This window comes from Eschrichtius robustus, chromosome X, assembly GCF_028021215.1.
Source record: "Eschrichtius robustus isolate mEscRob2 chromosome X, mEscRob2.pri, whole genome shotgun sequence".
Classification (NCBI taxonomy): domain Eukaryota; kingdom Metazoa; phylum Chordata; class Mammalia; order Artiodactyla; family Eschrichtiidae; genus Eschrichtius; species Eschrichtius robustus.
In genome coordinates, this window is record NC_090845.1 from 59,580,652 (window position 1) to 59,597,201 (window position 16,550).

Consider the following 16,550-nt stretch of genomic DNA (forward strand, 5'->3'; position numbering starts at 1 on the left):
TTTAATCTACATATCCATTCAGACTTCTTAAAATTATTTTCATGAGCTAATGATCCACACAGAATTTAAAAATTCACAGTATCCTTCAATTTTGTTTATTTTATTAAAATCCAGTCCTCGATCTAATTGCATTTCTTTTCTTCTTTAAAATATAAATAGTGGCACTTAAAATATCACTAACAATTGCAACAGATCCAACCACTGACAATACCAAGGTAGAAATGTTAACTCTGGGATTTGGATGACTTTCACCAGGACTGTGATCTGCTTGAGAAATAAACAAAGCTACTTGTGTAATGTTGGATACTTCAACATTACAATTTGGATGTCAAATTGTGTAATGTTGGATACTTCAACATTACAATTTGGATGTCAAATTGCTTTTATCCACACTTTGAATGGCAATGAATGGCAATGAATATGTGGGTTGCATTTTCTTCTGAGATATTTCCTGGTTTGAATGCAAAGGTTTCCTTGGAGTTGGCCTCATTTGGTAGCAGATCAGTAGTGTTTACTTGCAGAGCATCGTCAAAATTATCCCTTAGCTCCAGGATGTTTCCACTTATTCTTATGATATACTGTTGAACTTAGGAAAAAAACTTACAAATGATGTAGGAACTGGAGCATCCATTTAAAATTCCTTTTTATTAATTTTTCTCAAAAACATTTAGTTATGTCAAGCTTATACTCATATCCAAAGCCTTATTTATTTTTCTATAAAAGCTGAATTCTGATTTTTAAACTCTGCCAAATGCTACCTTCTCTGTATGAAAAGTGGTAGCAGGTTATAATGTGTCACATTTGATTGATTCAAAACATGAGATTATAAAATTAATACTTTTCTGAGCTATCAATTAAACATTATTTTCCTCTTACTCACCCTTACACCCTTGCTTTTGCAATGAGTACCTTTCACTTAATCAACACTGCATGACACTTTGTCCTTACCATTTACAACATCAAAATAATCCGGTGCTGTCCATGTGTTCTTTATTAATTTTCATTGTAGTATAGTTGCTTTACAGTGTTGTGTTAGTTTCTGCTGTGCATCAAACTGAATCAGCTATACTTATACATAGATCCCCTCTTTTTTGGATTTCCTTCCCATTTGGTCACCACAGAGCAGTGAGTAGAGTTCCCTGTGCTATATAGTAGGTTCTCATTAGTTATCTATTTTATACATGGTAGTGTATATATGTCAATCCCAATCTCCCAATTCATCCCACCACCACCACCACCCCCGATGACAGTTATTCTGACAGGTGTGAGGTGATATCTCAATGCGGTTTTGTTTGCTTTCTCTGATTATTAGCAATGTTGAGCATCTTTTCATGTGTCTGGTGATCTGTATGCCTTTGTTGGAAAAATATCTATTCAAGTCTTCCCATTTTTTAATCGGGTTGTTTTTTCAATATTGAGTTGCATGAGCTGATCATATATTTTAGATATTAACCCCTTATTGGTCATATCTTCTACAAATATTTTCTCCAATTTGGTAGAATGTCTTTTTGTCAATGGTTTCCTTCGCTGTGTGAAAGGTTTTATGTTTAATCAGGTCCCAGTTTTTGTTGTTGTTGTTGTTCTTTTTTTTTTTTTTTTTTTTGCTTTGGTTTACTTTGCCTTAGGAAACAGATCAAAAAAATATTGCTACAATTTATGTCAAAGAGTGTCTTGCCTATGTTTCACTCTAGGAATTTTACAGTATCTGCTCTTACATTTAGGTCTTTGATCCATTTTGAGTTTATTTTTGTGTATGGTGTTAGAGAATGTTCTAATTTCATTCTTTTACATGTTGCTGTCCAGTTTTCCCAGCACCGTTTATTGAAGAGATTGTCTTTTCTCCATTGTATATTCTTGCCTCCTTTGTCATAGATTAACTGACCATAGGTGCGTGGGTTTATTTCTGGGCTCTCTATTCTGTTCCATTGATCCATGTGTCTGTTTTTGTGCCAATAACACACTGTTTTGATTACTGTAGCTTTTTGAAAACTAGTTTTTCTAATTATATCATTCCTCCCACATTTATTAGCTGGTATTCTTCAGTAATAAAGGGCTTTCCTTACTCTAACTACCTCCCATGGATTTTTATTTATTCAAAATGTTATTATCAAATACAGCACTCATTGTTTTTGATGTTTTGGTTGCTCCAGATGTAATCAGTGTCAGCCTTTTCAAGCAGATTCTGAATCTTTGTGACATGACCCTATTAGTGCATGAGCTCTTCTTTGCTTACAAAGGTATACTTGATCCAAGGCTCACCTTGTATTTTCCTTGCCCCAGACCTGGAATCAGCCAGTTCTCTAAGAAGACTTGGCACTTTTGAGAAGGGAATGTTATTTAGAGACAAAAGATCTGGGCATTACATGTGTTTATTGCTTTTTTGGGTAGAATCATTTCAAGACTGGTTAAGTGAATAGAAGATTTTGTTGTTTTGTTTTTATTTTTATTTTTTTTATTTTTTGTTTTGTTTTTAAATCATGAGTTCATAGTGGCATTCTCAATTCAACTTTACCATTATAGAATTTTTTTTTCTTTACATCTTGAATTTTGTATCCATATCTCTTTTTCTTACACCATAAACCTTGGCTTCTGACAATATTAATATATTTACTATTTTTTACTTTATCCTTATGAGATACATATACATAAAATAAATTCAAGTTATAATTATAATATTACTAGTACTAATAAACCTACTGGGTGATGCTTACAACTTTTTTTTGCAGTTTTTCCTGTTTTTAGAATATATTTCATTAGCATGAATCAGAGGCTGTGTTGACAAGTTAGATGAAATAACTGTTTTCTCTGTATGACTATGCTATGAATTTGATAAACATTTAGATTCATTTGCTTTTTTGCATTCCATTTTAGGGTTTGTAATGTTTTCCTTTTGATTTAATTTTACTTTTTGGGTACCTAAAATATTAATATGGCTCAAAAGTCAAAACCATAGAAGGAGGTGGACTCAGAGGAATCTAGCTCTCATCCTTGTCCCTTCCACCCTAGTCACCACCTATCCCCTGTAAAAAAGAAAACAAAAGAGAAGCCTCAATTAAATAAAGTCAGGAGACCAGAAGGGGGAGCTCTCATACCCTACCATGATAGCAGAGCCCAACAGGAAGAAAACAGATTTTTCTTTCCTGCCAAGGACTCAGGCCAATGAAAAGCCATGGACTCTTTGTTTACTATAGCCCTCCCAACTTCCTTTTCCCCTCTATAAAAGTGTTGTCCTTCCCTCATCATGTGGGGACTTGCCCATTGTTTGGCATGGTTGCAGATTCCAAATTACAAATCTCTGCTCATCCCAAATAAACCCATCTTTGCTGAAGAAATATCTGATAGTCTATTTCAGGTCAACACCCCCTTAGTAACCATTTTCATTAGTTTGTTTTTATAACAGCTTTATTGAGATATATTTCATATACCATAAAATTTACCCTTCTAAAAGGTACAATTCAGTGGTTTTTAATATATTCACAGAGTTGTCCAACAATCATCACTATCTAATTCCAGAACACTTTCACCACTCCAGAAAGAAACACTGTAACCATTAGCTGTTACTTCCCATGTCTCAGTCCTAGGCAACTATTAACCTACATTCTGCCTCTATAGATTTGTCTTTTCTGGACATTTCATAAAAATGGAGTAATGTAATATGTAGCCTTTTGTGTCTGGCTTCTTTCACTTAGCATAATGTTTTCAAGGTTCATCCATGTACTTGATTCCTTTTATGGCTGAATAATTTTCCATTGTATGTTTATACCACATTTTGTTTTTTCCATTCAGCATTTGGTGGTCATATGGGCTGTTTCCACCTTTGGACAATTATGAATAATGCTGCTATGAATGTTTGTGCACAAGTTTTTGGCGGAAATTTGTAATGCATCTGGAAATCACTTCAAAAACAAAATTCATATTTTCCTCATTCTTTTTAATTACCATATAATACCACATTGCTTGAATATACCATGATTTACATAACTAGTCACTTATTGTTGGACATTTATGTTGTTTCCAATATTTTGTTACTAAAAATTACACTGCACTGACACAAACTTGTGCATATGTTGTTCTGTATTTGTGGAGGTATGTCTTCAGAGTAGATGCCTAAAAGTGGAGTTGCTGGGTCAAAGGATAACTGAAGATGCAGATTTTTTTAGATATTGCCAAATTCCCCTCCTGTAGGTCTGTATTTGTATTGCATTAACACCAGCAATGTGTTGGACTCCCTGTGCCCCAAAGTCTCATAAACAGAATGTAGTCAAGCTTTAGGGTTTGCCAATAAATGGTATCTCAATGTAGGTTTAATTTGCATTTTTCTTATTACAAGTGAACTTGCACAGTTTTTCACATATTTAAGGTTATTTGTCTTTCTAGTTCTGTGTTTTGTGTGTTTGTGTCTATTGCTCCTTTTGTTCTAAGGATTTTGAGGAGCAAGATACTTCAAGTAAGATAGATGGCCAGCCTTTGGGTGGAGGGAGGTAGGTGTCTCTCACTAACTGCTAGTAGGAGAATCTTCAACTGAATCCTTAGCTCATGTCACATATTAAGACTCTTAGAAAGTCAGAGCTGGAAGAACCCTTTGAGATTAGCTATTCCAGTCCCCTCATATTATAGATGACCAAACTGTGGCCCAGAGAGTAGGATGGACTTTCTTTAGGTTCATAGCAAATTAGCAATAAAGCTGAAATTTGAACCCAAAGTCCCTTTTCCCCGGGCAACTTCAAATTAACAACATGTGCTGATTTTTGTACTTTACGGAGATTATCATAAACAATTTTTTGGAAAGAAAATGCTTTTTAATGTTTGCTATTAGCCCAAATTACAAGCATTGGCAATAAGTATAAAAGCCATTGTCTTGCTAATTCTGCCTATTTGTCTGCAATATTGGCTATAGACGTATTAAAAAAACCCAAAAAACAAAAAACTTAGAATGTCAGAGTTGGTCAGATCTTGGAGAGATATTATCATGTCACAGGGGAACCTGAGGTCCAGAGGTGCAGAGTGATCAGGATTTATTACAGCAGGAGGCAAAGAGGGCCATTTAACCTTCACTAAGGGCCTCAATTTTAGGTGTTTTGAGATATTCTCCAAATGAGGTTAAAATATCTCATCGATGCATTAATGAGTGTGCTGATAGCTTTATTTTGTTAAACACAAACACTTAAAATGCATCACAATTTTTCTAAGCTTGTTGTCTCACTTATTTACTTTTTAATACACCAGGAGTGGTCTTAAGAGTGACCTGCCCATGGTCCTCAAGAAAGCTAGTAGCAGAACTGACACTAGAACCCAGGTTTGCTGACTCCTGGACAGAGTATTTTCTGCTGCACCATACTGTTTCCTTAGAGCAGCTAGCCTTTTATGAGTCAAGTAAATTCATCTTTATTCACAACATCGAACCTTCATGCCAGGAAGCACTACAGTCAGGCACACATGCCCCTTACACCCACCCATCTTAGAGCCCATCACCAGACCTACTCTCTGGAATGCTGCTATCTGTTCCTACATGCCACACCCAAGCAAAGAAGGTGACCATAATCATAGTTCACATGTCTTGAGAACTTCCTATGTGCCACGTACTTCACCTGTGTTCATTCAAATCCACACAACAGTCTTATGTGGTAGGGAATACTACTCTCATTTTATAGATGACCAAACAGGTTAAGAGAGGTTTTCCTAATATTACACAGCTGGGATTTGAACCCACGTTTATCTGACAGCAAAGCCTGTATTCAGCCACCATTCTACCTGGTGTTACCATTCAACTGAGACAACCCCTCAACTAAGATGCATGATGACCCTGAGAGGATATATATAAGGGTAAAGGGAAAACTGCCTTTCTCACAGAGCACTCAGACTGCCCAGGATGAAGCAGTTGGGGGCTGGGACTTAATGAGCTGACAGACAGTTTATCTGCAGTGCTACCATGTGGGCCAGCCCTCTAATAGGAACTCTTCCTGAAAACCTAGAAGTTACTTACTTGACCAAGTGTTTTATAAGAAGTTCCAGCATCTCTCGGTTCTTTTCTGGTAGCTTATATACCAAGGAATGAATAGCTCCCAGCCGATAATCCAGGTTGTCAGACTCTGAGAGAGAACAGAGAGATAGTTTTGCCTTCTGGGCAATTGGATCAAGCAAACTCTCATACATATACACACAGGCACACACACACAGGCGCACATGTGCACACACAGACACAGACAATCAGAGACACATAGAGTCAAAGAGATGAAAAGAGAGAGATATATATAGACACAGGGACACAATGACAAAGAGAGACCAAGAAACAAAGACACTGAAAGAAAGAGAGGGAGGGAGAGAGACTGACTAAAAGATAAAAACATAGATTGAAAACAAAGAAATAGGCCTAGAAAGATGAAGAAATAGAAGAGAGAAGAGAAAAGAAATATGAGTAGAGAAGACGAGACTGTCTCAGAGCAAGTCAGAATTCTGGATACAGCAGGTTGCTCCTAAAGTTCCACATGCAAACTTCCAGCTGGAATCCCTTGCCCACCCACTTTCCTTGTGGAACTAGGAGGTATGCTTCTGCCTCTAGGTTCCTATGAAAATCACTGAGAGACCTCAGAGTAAAGATCAAAGCTCTCTTGCCTCAACAAAGATTCATTATGAAGACAAATCCCCTGAATCTTTTTCCTAAATACCATACAAGGCATAATGCAGAAGAGTCACATCAAGGTAGGGAGGGATACTCATACAGTGGCCTCAGCCAAAACTTTTAATGCTTCTTCAGCTGCCAACTTTTTGAGTGATTCTATATGCCTTATTTCCTATGTACCCCTCCACCCTCACCATCGGTCTTATCATCTAAAAAAATGTGATGCTAGCACTAAAAGATTAGGAGTAATAATTCACAACACAATTGAAAAGCATTTGAAAAGGCAAAGTGCTGAAAAAATGCTGAAATAGTAACTGTAATGGAAACATTTTGCTGTCCCCTGGCAATGTGAGCCATCTTGTTCTGATGTAAGAGGCAAATCAATCAATAAAGTCCTCAGACCTGTCATATCCCTCGTTAGCCAGTTTTCTCCAATTCACTCAACTAACATTGATTTATGAAAAATAATACAACACTTGAGTTAGCAAGTAAGAATACTCTCATTTGACAGTGGACAAAATCTGTGTATATGTTTGTTTTTTCCCTCACTTTCCCTCAAGCAGTCTTCTAGGCTTGTTGCTGTAAACATTACTTAGAAGCGAGGACAACACAATTAACTAAGTAACATAAATACTTACTGGCAGCAGAGACCAGCTCTTTGTGAAGTCTATAGGTCATGACAGGTTCAGAAAGATTCCTGAAATTAATGAAGACTGTAAGTTCCTTTGGGGAGGGAGTAGCAAGGCCTTAGATGCGCAGTTCTGTGAGCAGCAAGCCTGAAGTTTCTGAGCTCCACAGATTAACGACTACATACATTTCTCTCTTCATCTGAAACTTTGTCAGAGGAATCCTAGTTGCTAGTAATTTGACAGAAGACCTATAAAAGTATGAGCTGAGACCTTGTGCAGGGTCTCCAATTAGTTCCCCAAAGTGAAAAGAGGCACAAATCAGTCCTGCAAAATTCCAAAGTGGACCCACTATGAATGCTACTATGAAGTCCTTACAGTTGGATACTTCCTCAGTTTCCAAAGTGCTTTTATATCTGTCTTCCCATTTGATCCTTCCAAAGATCCTGTGAGGTGAAGCAGTAATTCAAATCCCCATTTAATGGAGAAGGAAATTGAGCCTCAAATAGGTTTCTTTATTTAGTCAAAAAATATTGGCTGAGGGACTTCCCTGGTGGTCCAGTGGTTAACACTCCATACTTCCGCTGCAGGGGGAACGGGTTCGACCCCTGGTTGGGGAACTAAGATCCCGCTTGCTGTGTGCTGCAGCCAAAAAAAAAAAATGTTGGCTGAGCCCCTACTTGTGACTGGCATTGTGCCAGGTATTGGGGATCCAGATGAGTTAGACAAAGTCTAAACCTCCAAGGAGCTAATAGTCTAGTTGAGGAGAGTTCCATATACAAAATGTAGGTGATGCATGGCTCAGAGGAAGGAAGTAATACACTAATAATAATAATAATATCAAACTATCCACTAAGTGGTTTATATATATTTACTCACTTAATTCTCATGACAACCCTGTAAGGTAGATATTGCTATTATCTCCATTTTATAGATAAGGAAACTGAGCTTCAGAAAAGTTAAATAATTCATCCTAGACCACACAATTAGTAAGTGGCAGAATTTAGCAGTCTGTCTCAAGTCCATGTTCTTAATCACTACGTTATACTGCTTGCCACTGCTATTATTGTAGTAATCTAGGTGAGAAATAATAAAGGCCTAAACGAAAATAGTGCCATTAGGGATAGAAAGAAAATGTGAGGAGAGTCATTTGAAAGACATTAAAGACAGAGCTCCATCAACAATTGCATATGTTGGTGACGGAGAGAGTAATCTGGTTTGGGTGACTGAATAGATTAGAAATTGATTGAGAGGGAAGTGGAGATGCTATGTCAGAAGGGTTTCTGGGATAGCCAAAGGCAGATGTTTATTAGGAAGATGGATGGAGTGCCTTTCTAAATCTGAGAAGTAGATGTGGAAATCATGAACCTAGGAGGGTGATTAGAACCATGAGAACAGATACCACTGCTCAAGGAAAGATGACAAACTGGCAGCCAACAGCTACATGAGACCTTTCAACATTTCTTCCCTGTCCAGAGTAGTGTGTAAAAAAGAAATGGAATTGAATGAGTCATCAGAATATGAAAAAATTGTGTATTTCACATAAAAATCAATATTGTCTGCCTCTATTGAAAAACTGAAAGATCTGTCTATACTGGGTCCATATGGTTATTTGTGGAAGTAAAGAATATTGCTGTTTATATATAAACAAAGGGATTGCTATGCAAGTAAAGGTTTTATATGCAACAAGTTTAACAAGAAAGCAGTCTACTTCAGTCATTTTCATGTCCTGGCTTTTGTGGATATTTGAATTTTCCATCCCCTCAGTGTAGTAAAAAGAGAGGAAAGCCTTAGGAAATACCAGGTAGAAAGTCCATAAAAGGGACTTCTAAAAATGGTCAAAGAGGTGAGAGAAAATCCAAAAGCAATGGATTAGCAGAATCCAAAAGAAGAAAAAGTTTCAAGGAGGGCTTGTTAACAGCTTCAAATGCTACAAAGAGGTCAAATAAGGTAAAGGCTGACAATTGTCCATTGTGTTTAGAATTGAGGGAATCACTGGTGACCTTGGCAAGAGCAGCTTCAGTAGAGCAGAGGGGGCGGGAGTCAGACTGCAGTGGGTTAAGGAGTAAACTGGGACATTAAGAAGCAGAGACAGGGAGTGTATATTACTTCATACACTGAAGCTAGATTGGGAAGGGGTGAAATATCTCACTAGGCAATCTCATCTAAGCTCCTGCCTCCAATTATCATCTACACTGTTGATGATTCTCAATTTTTTAGCTCAAGCCCAGAATTCTTGAGTTTCATTCCTATATATTTCTTATATATCAAATTGCCTACTTAAAATTCTTGTCCTGATTTCTTCAAAGACACCCAAATTTGACATATCCAAACCTAACTTGTCATATCCCTCAAATTTAGTCATTTTCTTATGTTTCCCAAATCAGTAAATGTATGACCATCATTTGGTTGTATGGGCCGGAAATGTGGAAGCCATTCTTTTATCTCCCTCTCCTCCATCTTCATATCCAAGTTTACTCGCTAAATCTCTAGAATATGCTTATTTCTATCTATCCCCACCGCTACTCCCTAGTCCACACAGAAGCATCATCTCTTTCCGGGACCACAGCAATAGCTTGCTAATTGGTTTCCACCTCTACTTATTTTGCCTCTCTCTAATCTCATCTCTCTATGTTTTTCTCAAAATGCAAATCTCATCATATAACCTCCTGCTTAAAAATCTTTCAATATATTCTCATTCCTTTTAATATAAATTCATACCCCAATTCTTAAAATGTCCTAAAAGGCCTTGCATGATCTGGCCCCTACATATCTCTCCCTCCCTGTCTACACTCAATACTCCACATAAACTGGTACATGTAGTTTCTTAAAAGGGTCTTCCTCTTGCTTCAAGGTCTTTGCATATGAAGTTATTTCTGTCTGGAACTGCCTCCCCCCACCCCCAGTTGACTCCAAGTTATAATTCAAACCTCATTCCAAACTAAAAACCAGAATAAGTTAGGCCTTCCTATTATATGACTGCATAGCACCTTGTACTTTTCCTTCAGAGCACTTATCATAGCACATTATATTTGTATAATTATTTGTCTTTTGTCTGTCCACTTCACTGGACTATAACCTTTTTAAGGTCATATCTACTCACAGCTATATGCCTACTGCCAGACACCATGCTAGGCATAGAGTAGGTCAGGAAATGTTTACTGAATGGTTTAGTGAATGGTAGAATAAATGAATGCAAAGAGATGTGTAATGTTGGAGCATATTTACATGCTGAGAGGAAAGAGCCTGTTGAATGAGAGAGGGTAAAGATACAGAAGAGAGAAGGGATGGTTTTTAGAGTAATTTTCTAGAAATGTTGGAGACAAGCGGTGAGTTAGGTGCCTAGAACACAGATGGAGGAAGTCCACTATGAAAATACTGACACATTTAAGAAATCTAAAGGGTGCTGACTGGCTAGTACATATTAAATGTTCATGGATATGACACTTAAGAACAAATATCTCTTATTGGGGTTACAGGCCACTCAAACTTTCAGGCTCGATCTTCTCATCTTTCAAAAGAGCTACACTGCTTGTTATGGGATAAGCTGGGAAAGATGTAATGTGGGAGGGACTTACTCTATATAAATCTCTGAAAAAAAATAACTCCTTTTAAGTAGGCTAGAGACACAGAGTTATTTACTTGCACTATTCTCATCATCACGAGTCTCCTGAAAGTATGCATAGCAGATTACTCTGTCTTTCTTAAATTACCCAAGCAACTCCAAGAAGGTCACAGCCCCTGGGCAGTGGGGAATAGGGGAATAAGGTGCTCCAATACCAGTGGCCTTATAAGTCAGAGATACTTAGGTTCAAATAATATGAGCCATGATCATGAATATTACTTAATGGGGGAGGGGTATCATTTAATTTCTTCATCTGTAAAATGAGTATGGTAACACCTATCTTATAAGATTATTGTGAGAAAAAAACAATGATATTGTCAACGTAAGCAACTAGAACACAGTCTAGCACAGAATAAACCCTCCAACGCCAGTGCTTTTCTTCTTTGGCATATGCAGGAGAAATACTCCTGGAAAGAGCATTCATGTTTACTTAAAGTTCTAAGATGATGCTACAGCAGAAGGTCATTTAATAGCAATATCTGGGACCCAATCTATTTTGGATTAATGATATTTCCCATAGCTAAAGTACCTATCTTAACGTCTAAAGAGTACAGTAATTGAAAAGAAGACATTCTACCACATAAAGTATGGTGCATACATGGGACACAGAAAATGGTAAGAAATGAATGACTTTAAAAAGTGTATATGTCACAAATATTTTTACGTAATATAAATCTATGCCAATAAACTGAATGATATATTCACCATCATTGTGCATCCCCAAATTTTGCTTGTAAGTTAATTTTTTTCCCGACTGCCACCACTTCATTCAGTTCTAACATTTTTATGGTTGTAGTTTTTTGGTTTTTATTTCCATTATAACAAAAGACATACAAATACACAAATTATGTTTGTGTAAATGCAATTTAATGTTTCAAAATGGTTATTATCCACTAAAACATGTTAACAACCTTGAAATGTCACAACTCCTGATTTTACTAGTGAGCCCATTTGTGACATCACCCTATCTGTGCACAATGGCAAAACTTCAATTATTTTAAGGGCGTGATTTTTAAATAATCTTTTTTAAAGCCAATTTTCTTCAAAAAAGCCATATTTCAATAACTATTCTATTATTTTGATGCTTCCCTTGCTTAAATTCCCAAATTTTAAAAAGTCTCCTAACGCACATTCTTCTTTGACAGAAATTTTTTTCACTATTATTTTCTTTAGCAATCCTACCCAACCTCCCAAAATTGGGACCACATTAACTCCAATCTCCATCCAGAAATATTTCATCAACTCTGAAAAGGAATGTTCCAAATCATATCAGATATACCTGAGGTAGAATTTCAAGGAGCTGGTGATTGTCTTAATGTCCCAGTCACTATTATGAAAATCAACATCTCCTGGACATTTAGGATCTATTTGAGAAGAAAAAAATGAGAAAAAAGTTAACATTCCACAAGATCTTACATTTTATCCCTTTAAAAGAAAAATAAAGTGCATTAATTAAAAGATGGTTACTCTGACCAGTTTTCAAAAGATGAAAACTTTACAACAAACATGTCTTTGAGGTCTCAAAAATTCCCTTATATTGAACTAGGGATGTAAGGAGCTTGGAAGCCACCTCTTTCATTCACACAATAAGAAAAAAAAAATGGAACAAACTGAAAGTCAACTCCTCTTAGTTCCATCAGAGAACTGAGGTCATAAGGCAAACTGAAGAAACAGACAGGCAGATACAGAGAATCAAAACTTATAGAGCAGAAGCCCAAGGGTAGAAAACTCCTTAGGAAACAGTACAGGGCTAGGAAAACCCAATCTGTAATTGGCAAATTGCTAGCGGCTCAGTGTGGACAAGATTGAGAGTTAAAAATTTTAAGAAGGCCCAGTCCTAGGGGACTCCCAAGCTTTTGTGAGTTTTACCTCCAGGAGCCCTATCAGGTCCTCACAGTGAAGATCTGAGAAAAATTCCCTCATGTTACTGTAATTCTGAGAAGGAGATAAGAAAATTAGCCATTTAAAAATATGCACAGAGCATTTCATTCTTCTTAATAAGGCCTACCCTCAAGAGAAACTACTTTATCAGAGCTTAACTGACCTGGGAAGGGGGAAATTCCCAATTCCAGAAATGAAATCCCTTCCTGTCTCTTCTAAGGGGGAAAACTGAAACAAAACTGAGAAATACTTGTGAAAGTCACAGGCCAGAAGCACAGGTTCACTAAAATACTGAGACATAATTGTAGAATTGTAGAACACTACCCCTGCCCTCACACCTTACCACCATATCAACAGGCTTCCTGGATAATAACAAGGGAATATGACTAAAAGAATTATTCTTCTCAGACAATATTTAAGAAGTCTCTAGGGAAAACAAAAGACAGTAGAGGAAATAAAAACAAGGACACCAGAGGTAAGTTTAGCCCCTGAGACCTACAGATACAGCAACCAAAAAACACAGGCTAAACTCTAGCCAGATAAATAAAACCTCACACTAAAGACCCACTTACCTCAGTTCCTTTTACCCATAATGTCTGGCTTGCAACAAAAATTACAAGAAAACACTAAAAGACAAAAAAAGTTTCAAGAAACACAGAAAGCATCAGAATAAGACTCAGATATGGCAGATACTTTATAATTATCAAACTAGGAATTTAAAACAACTACGATTAATATACCAAGGACTGTAATGGGTAAAGTGGACAACATTAAAAAAAGGAGTTGGATTAATGTAAGCAGAGAGATAGAAGCTTTAAGAAAGAATCAAAAGGAAATTTTAGAAATCAGAAACACCATAACAGAAATGAAGAATTCCTTTGATGGACACAGGTGAGAAAATAATCAGTGAACTTACAGAAATGTCAGTATAAACTTCCAAAAATAAAATGCAAAGAGAAAAAAAAAAGAAAGGAAAAGACAGAAGAGGATATCCAAAAACTGTGGGACAATAACAAAAGGTGTAACATACATGCAATGGGAATACTAGAAGGGGAAGAAAGAGAAAAAGGAACAGCGGAAATATCTTAAGCAATGATGACTGAGAATTTCTGAAAACTAATAATAAACACAAAACCACAAATCCAGGAATCTTGGAAAACACCAATCAGGATACATATCAAAAGAATCTACACCTAAGCATACCACAGTCAAACTGAATAAAACCAAAGACAAAGAAAAAATCTTGATAGAAGCCAGAAGAAAAAAACACCTTACTGAAGGAAGAGCACAATAAGAATTATTCCAACTTTTCTCAAGAAACCATGTAAACAAGAAGAGAGTGGAATGAAATATTTAAAGTGTTAAAAGAAAAAAAAAGACCAGCCTGAAAGAAAAATTACCTTTCAAAGGTGAATGAGAAATAAATACTTTCTCAAATAAACAAACATTGAGAAAATTTGTCACCAGTAGATCTCCCTTGCAAGAGACGTTAGAAGAAGTTCTTCACAGAGAAACCTATAGGTCAATAATTCATATTTACATAAAGAAATGAAGAGTATTAGAGGAGGAATAAATGATGGTAAACAAAACACTATTACTCTTATTCTTAACTGGTCTAAGAGGTAAAAGTTTAAAATAATAGCAACAATGTATTCAGTGATTATAGCTTATGGATAGTGAAATGAATGACAAAAATGTTATAAGGGATTAAAGAGAGGAATTAGAAACATTCTGTTATAAAGTACTGGCACTAACAGCGCAGTGGTATGGTATTATTTGAAAGAGGACTTGGATAAATTGTAAATGTATGTTGCAAATGCAAGGGCAACCACTAAAAAAGAGTTTTAAAAAAGTATAATTTATATGTTAACACAGAGGAAAAATAGAATCATAAAAAATACTCAGTTAAACCCAGAGAAGGCAGAAAAAGAGTGGAAAATGAAAAAAGAAACGAAGAACAAGGACCATGACCAGAAAAATGTAGCAAGTATGGTAGGTATTAATCCAACTATATCAATAATCACTTTAAATGTCAATGGTATAAATACACCAATGAAAATACATAGACTGTCAGAGTGTATTATAAAACAAGACTTAATTATATATTATCTACAAGAAACCAACTTCAAATATAAAGAGACATATAGATTAAAAAAGGGATGGAGAATGATATACCACGCTAACATTAATCAAAAACAAAGCTGAGGTAGCTCTATTCATTTCAAACAAAGCAGACTTCAGATCAAGGAAATTATCAGGGATAAAGAGGGTCATTAAATAGAAGGATTAATTCTCCAAGAATACATACCTATCCTTAAAAGATATGCATCCAACAAAAAAGCACTGAAACATGTGCTTTTCAACACCCCTTTATGGTAATTGACAGATACAACGGGTAAAAAATCAGTAAGTAATTGAACTGAACAGCATCATCAATCAGCTGGATTTAATTGACATTTATAGACTACTTCATCCAACAAAAGCGAATACACATTCTTCTAAAGTTCAACCAGAACATTCACTAAGATAGACCCCATTCTGGGCCATAAAACAGACCTTAATAAATTCAAAAGAATAAAACCTTACACCAATATGAAATTGAACTAGAAAGAAATAACAGTAATATAAGTAATATTCAATGAAATCCCTATCAAAATACAAATGGCATTTTCCACAAAAGTAGAACAAAAAATTCTAAAATTTGTATGGAAACACAAGACCCCAAATAGCCAAAACAATCTTGAGAAAGAAGTACAGAAGTAGACATATCACATGTCCTGATTTCAAACTATACTACAAAGCTACAGTAATAAAAATAGTATGGTAATGGCACAAAAACAGTCCCATAGATCAATGGAACAGCATAGAGAGTCCAGAAATAAACCCATGTTTATATAGTCAATTAACCTACGACAAAGGAGGCAAGAATATACCATGGGGAAAAGACCCTCTTTCCAATAAATGGTTTGGGAAAACTGGACAGCTAGCTACATGCAAAAGAATCAAACTGGACTACTTTCTCATGCCATATACAAAAATAAACTCAAAATGAATTAAAGGCTTAAATACAAGACCTGAAACCATAAAACATCTAGAAGAAAACATAAGCGGTAGGCTCTTTGATATCAGTCTTAGTAATATTTTTTGGAATATGTCTCCTCAGGCAAGGAAAATAAAAGCAAAAAAAAAGTGAGACTACATCAACTTACAAAGCTTTTGCACAGCAAAGGAAACTATCAACAAAATTAAAAGCCACCTTACTGAATGCGAGAAGATATTTGCAAATGATATATCCAACAAGAATATATATATATATATACACACACACACACACATATATACAACACACACACACACACACAACAAGGATATATCCAACAAGGATAATATATATATTATTTTTATATTCAAAATATAAAAAAGAAATCATACAATTCCACTTCAAAGAAACCAACAACCCAATTTAAAAAATGACAGAGGACATGAATAGAGATTTTTCCAAAGAAGATATACAGATAGCCACAGGCTCATGAAAAGATGTTCAAAATCATTAGGGAAATGCAAATCAAAACTACAATGAGCTAACACCTCACATCTGTCAGAATGGCTATTATCAAAAAGACAAGAAATAATAAGTGTTGGTGAAGATGTAGAGAAAAGAACCCTCATTCACTGTTGGTAGGAATGTACACTGGTGCAGCCCCTATGGAAAACAATATGAAGATTCCTTTAAAAATTGAAAATAAAACTACCATAAAGTCCAGAAACTCCACTCTGGGTATTTATGTGAAGAAAATGA

At 35.9% G+C, this 16,550-nt stretch overlaps 1 protein-coding gene across 2 annotated transcripts in view; it reads right to left on the minus strand.

The window, feature by feature from the left end:
• Positions 1–16,550, minus strand: part of OPHN1 (oligophrenin 1) — a 611,104-nt gene that overhangs the window by 118,187 nt on the left and 476,367 nt on the right. For both annotated transcript variants that reach the window (XM_068533583.1, XM_068533582.1), the window contains exons 16-18: positions 12,150–12,234; positions 7,258–7,316; positions 5,984–6,089 (exon numbers count right to left, since the gene is read on the minus strand). In XM_068533583.1, coding sequence (XP_068389684.1) covers positions 5,984–6,089; positions 7,258–7,316; positions 12,150–12,234 — 250 coding nt within the window. The remainder of the gene's footprint in view (positions 1–5,983; positions 6,090–7,257; positions 7,317–12,149; positions 12,235–16,550) is intronic.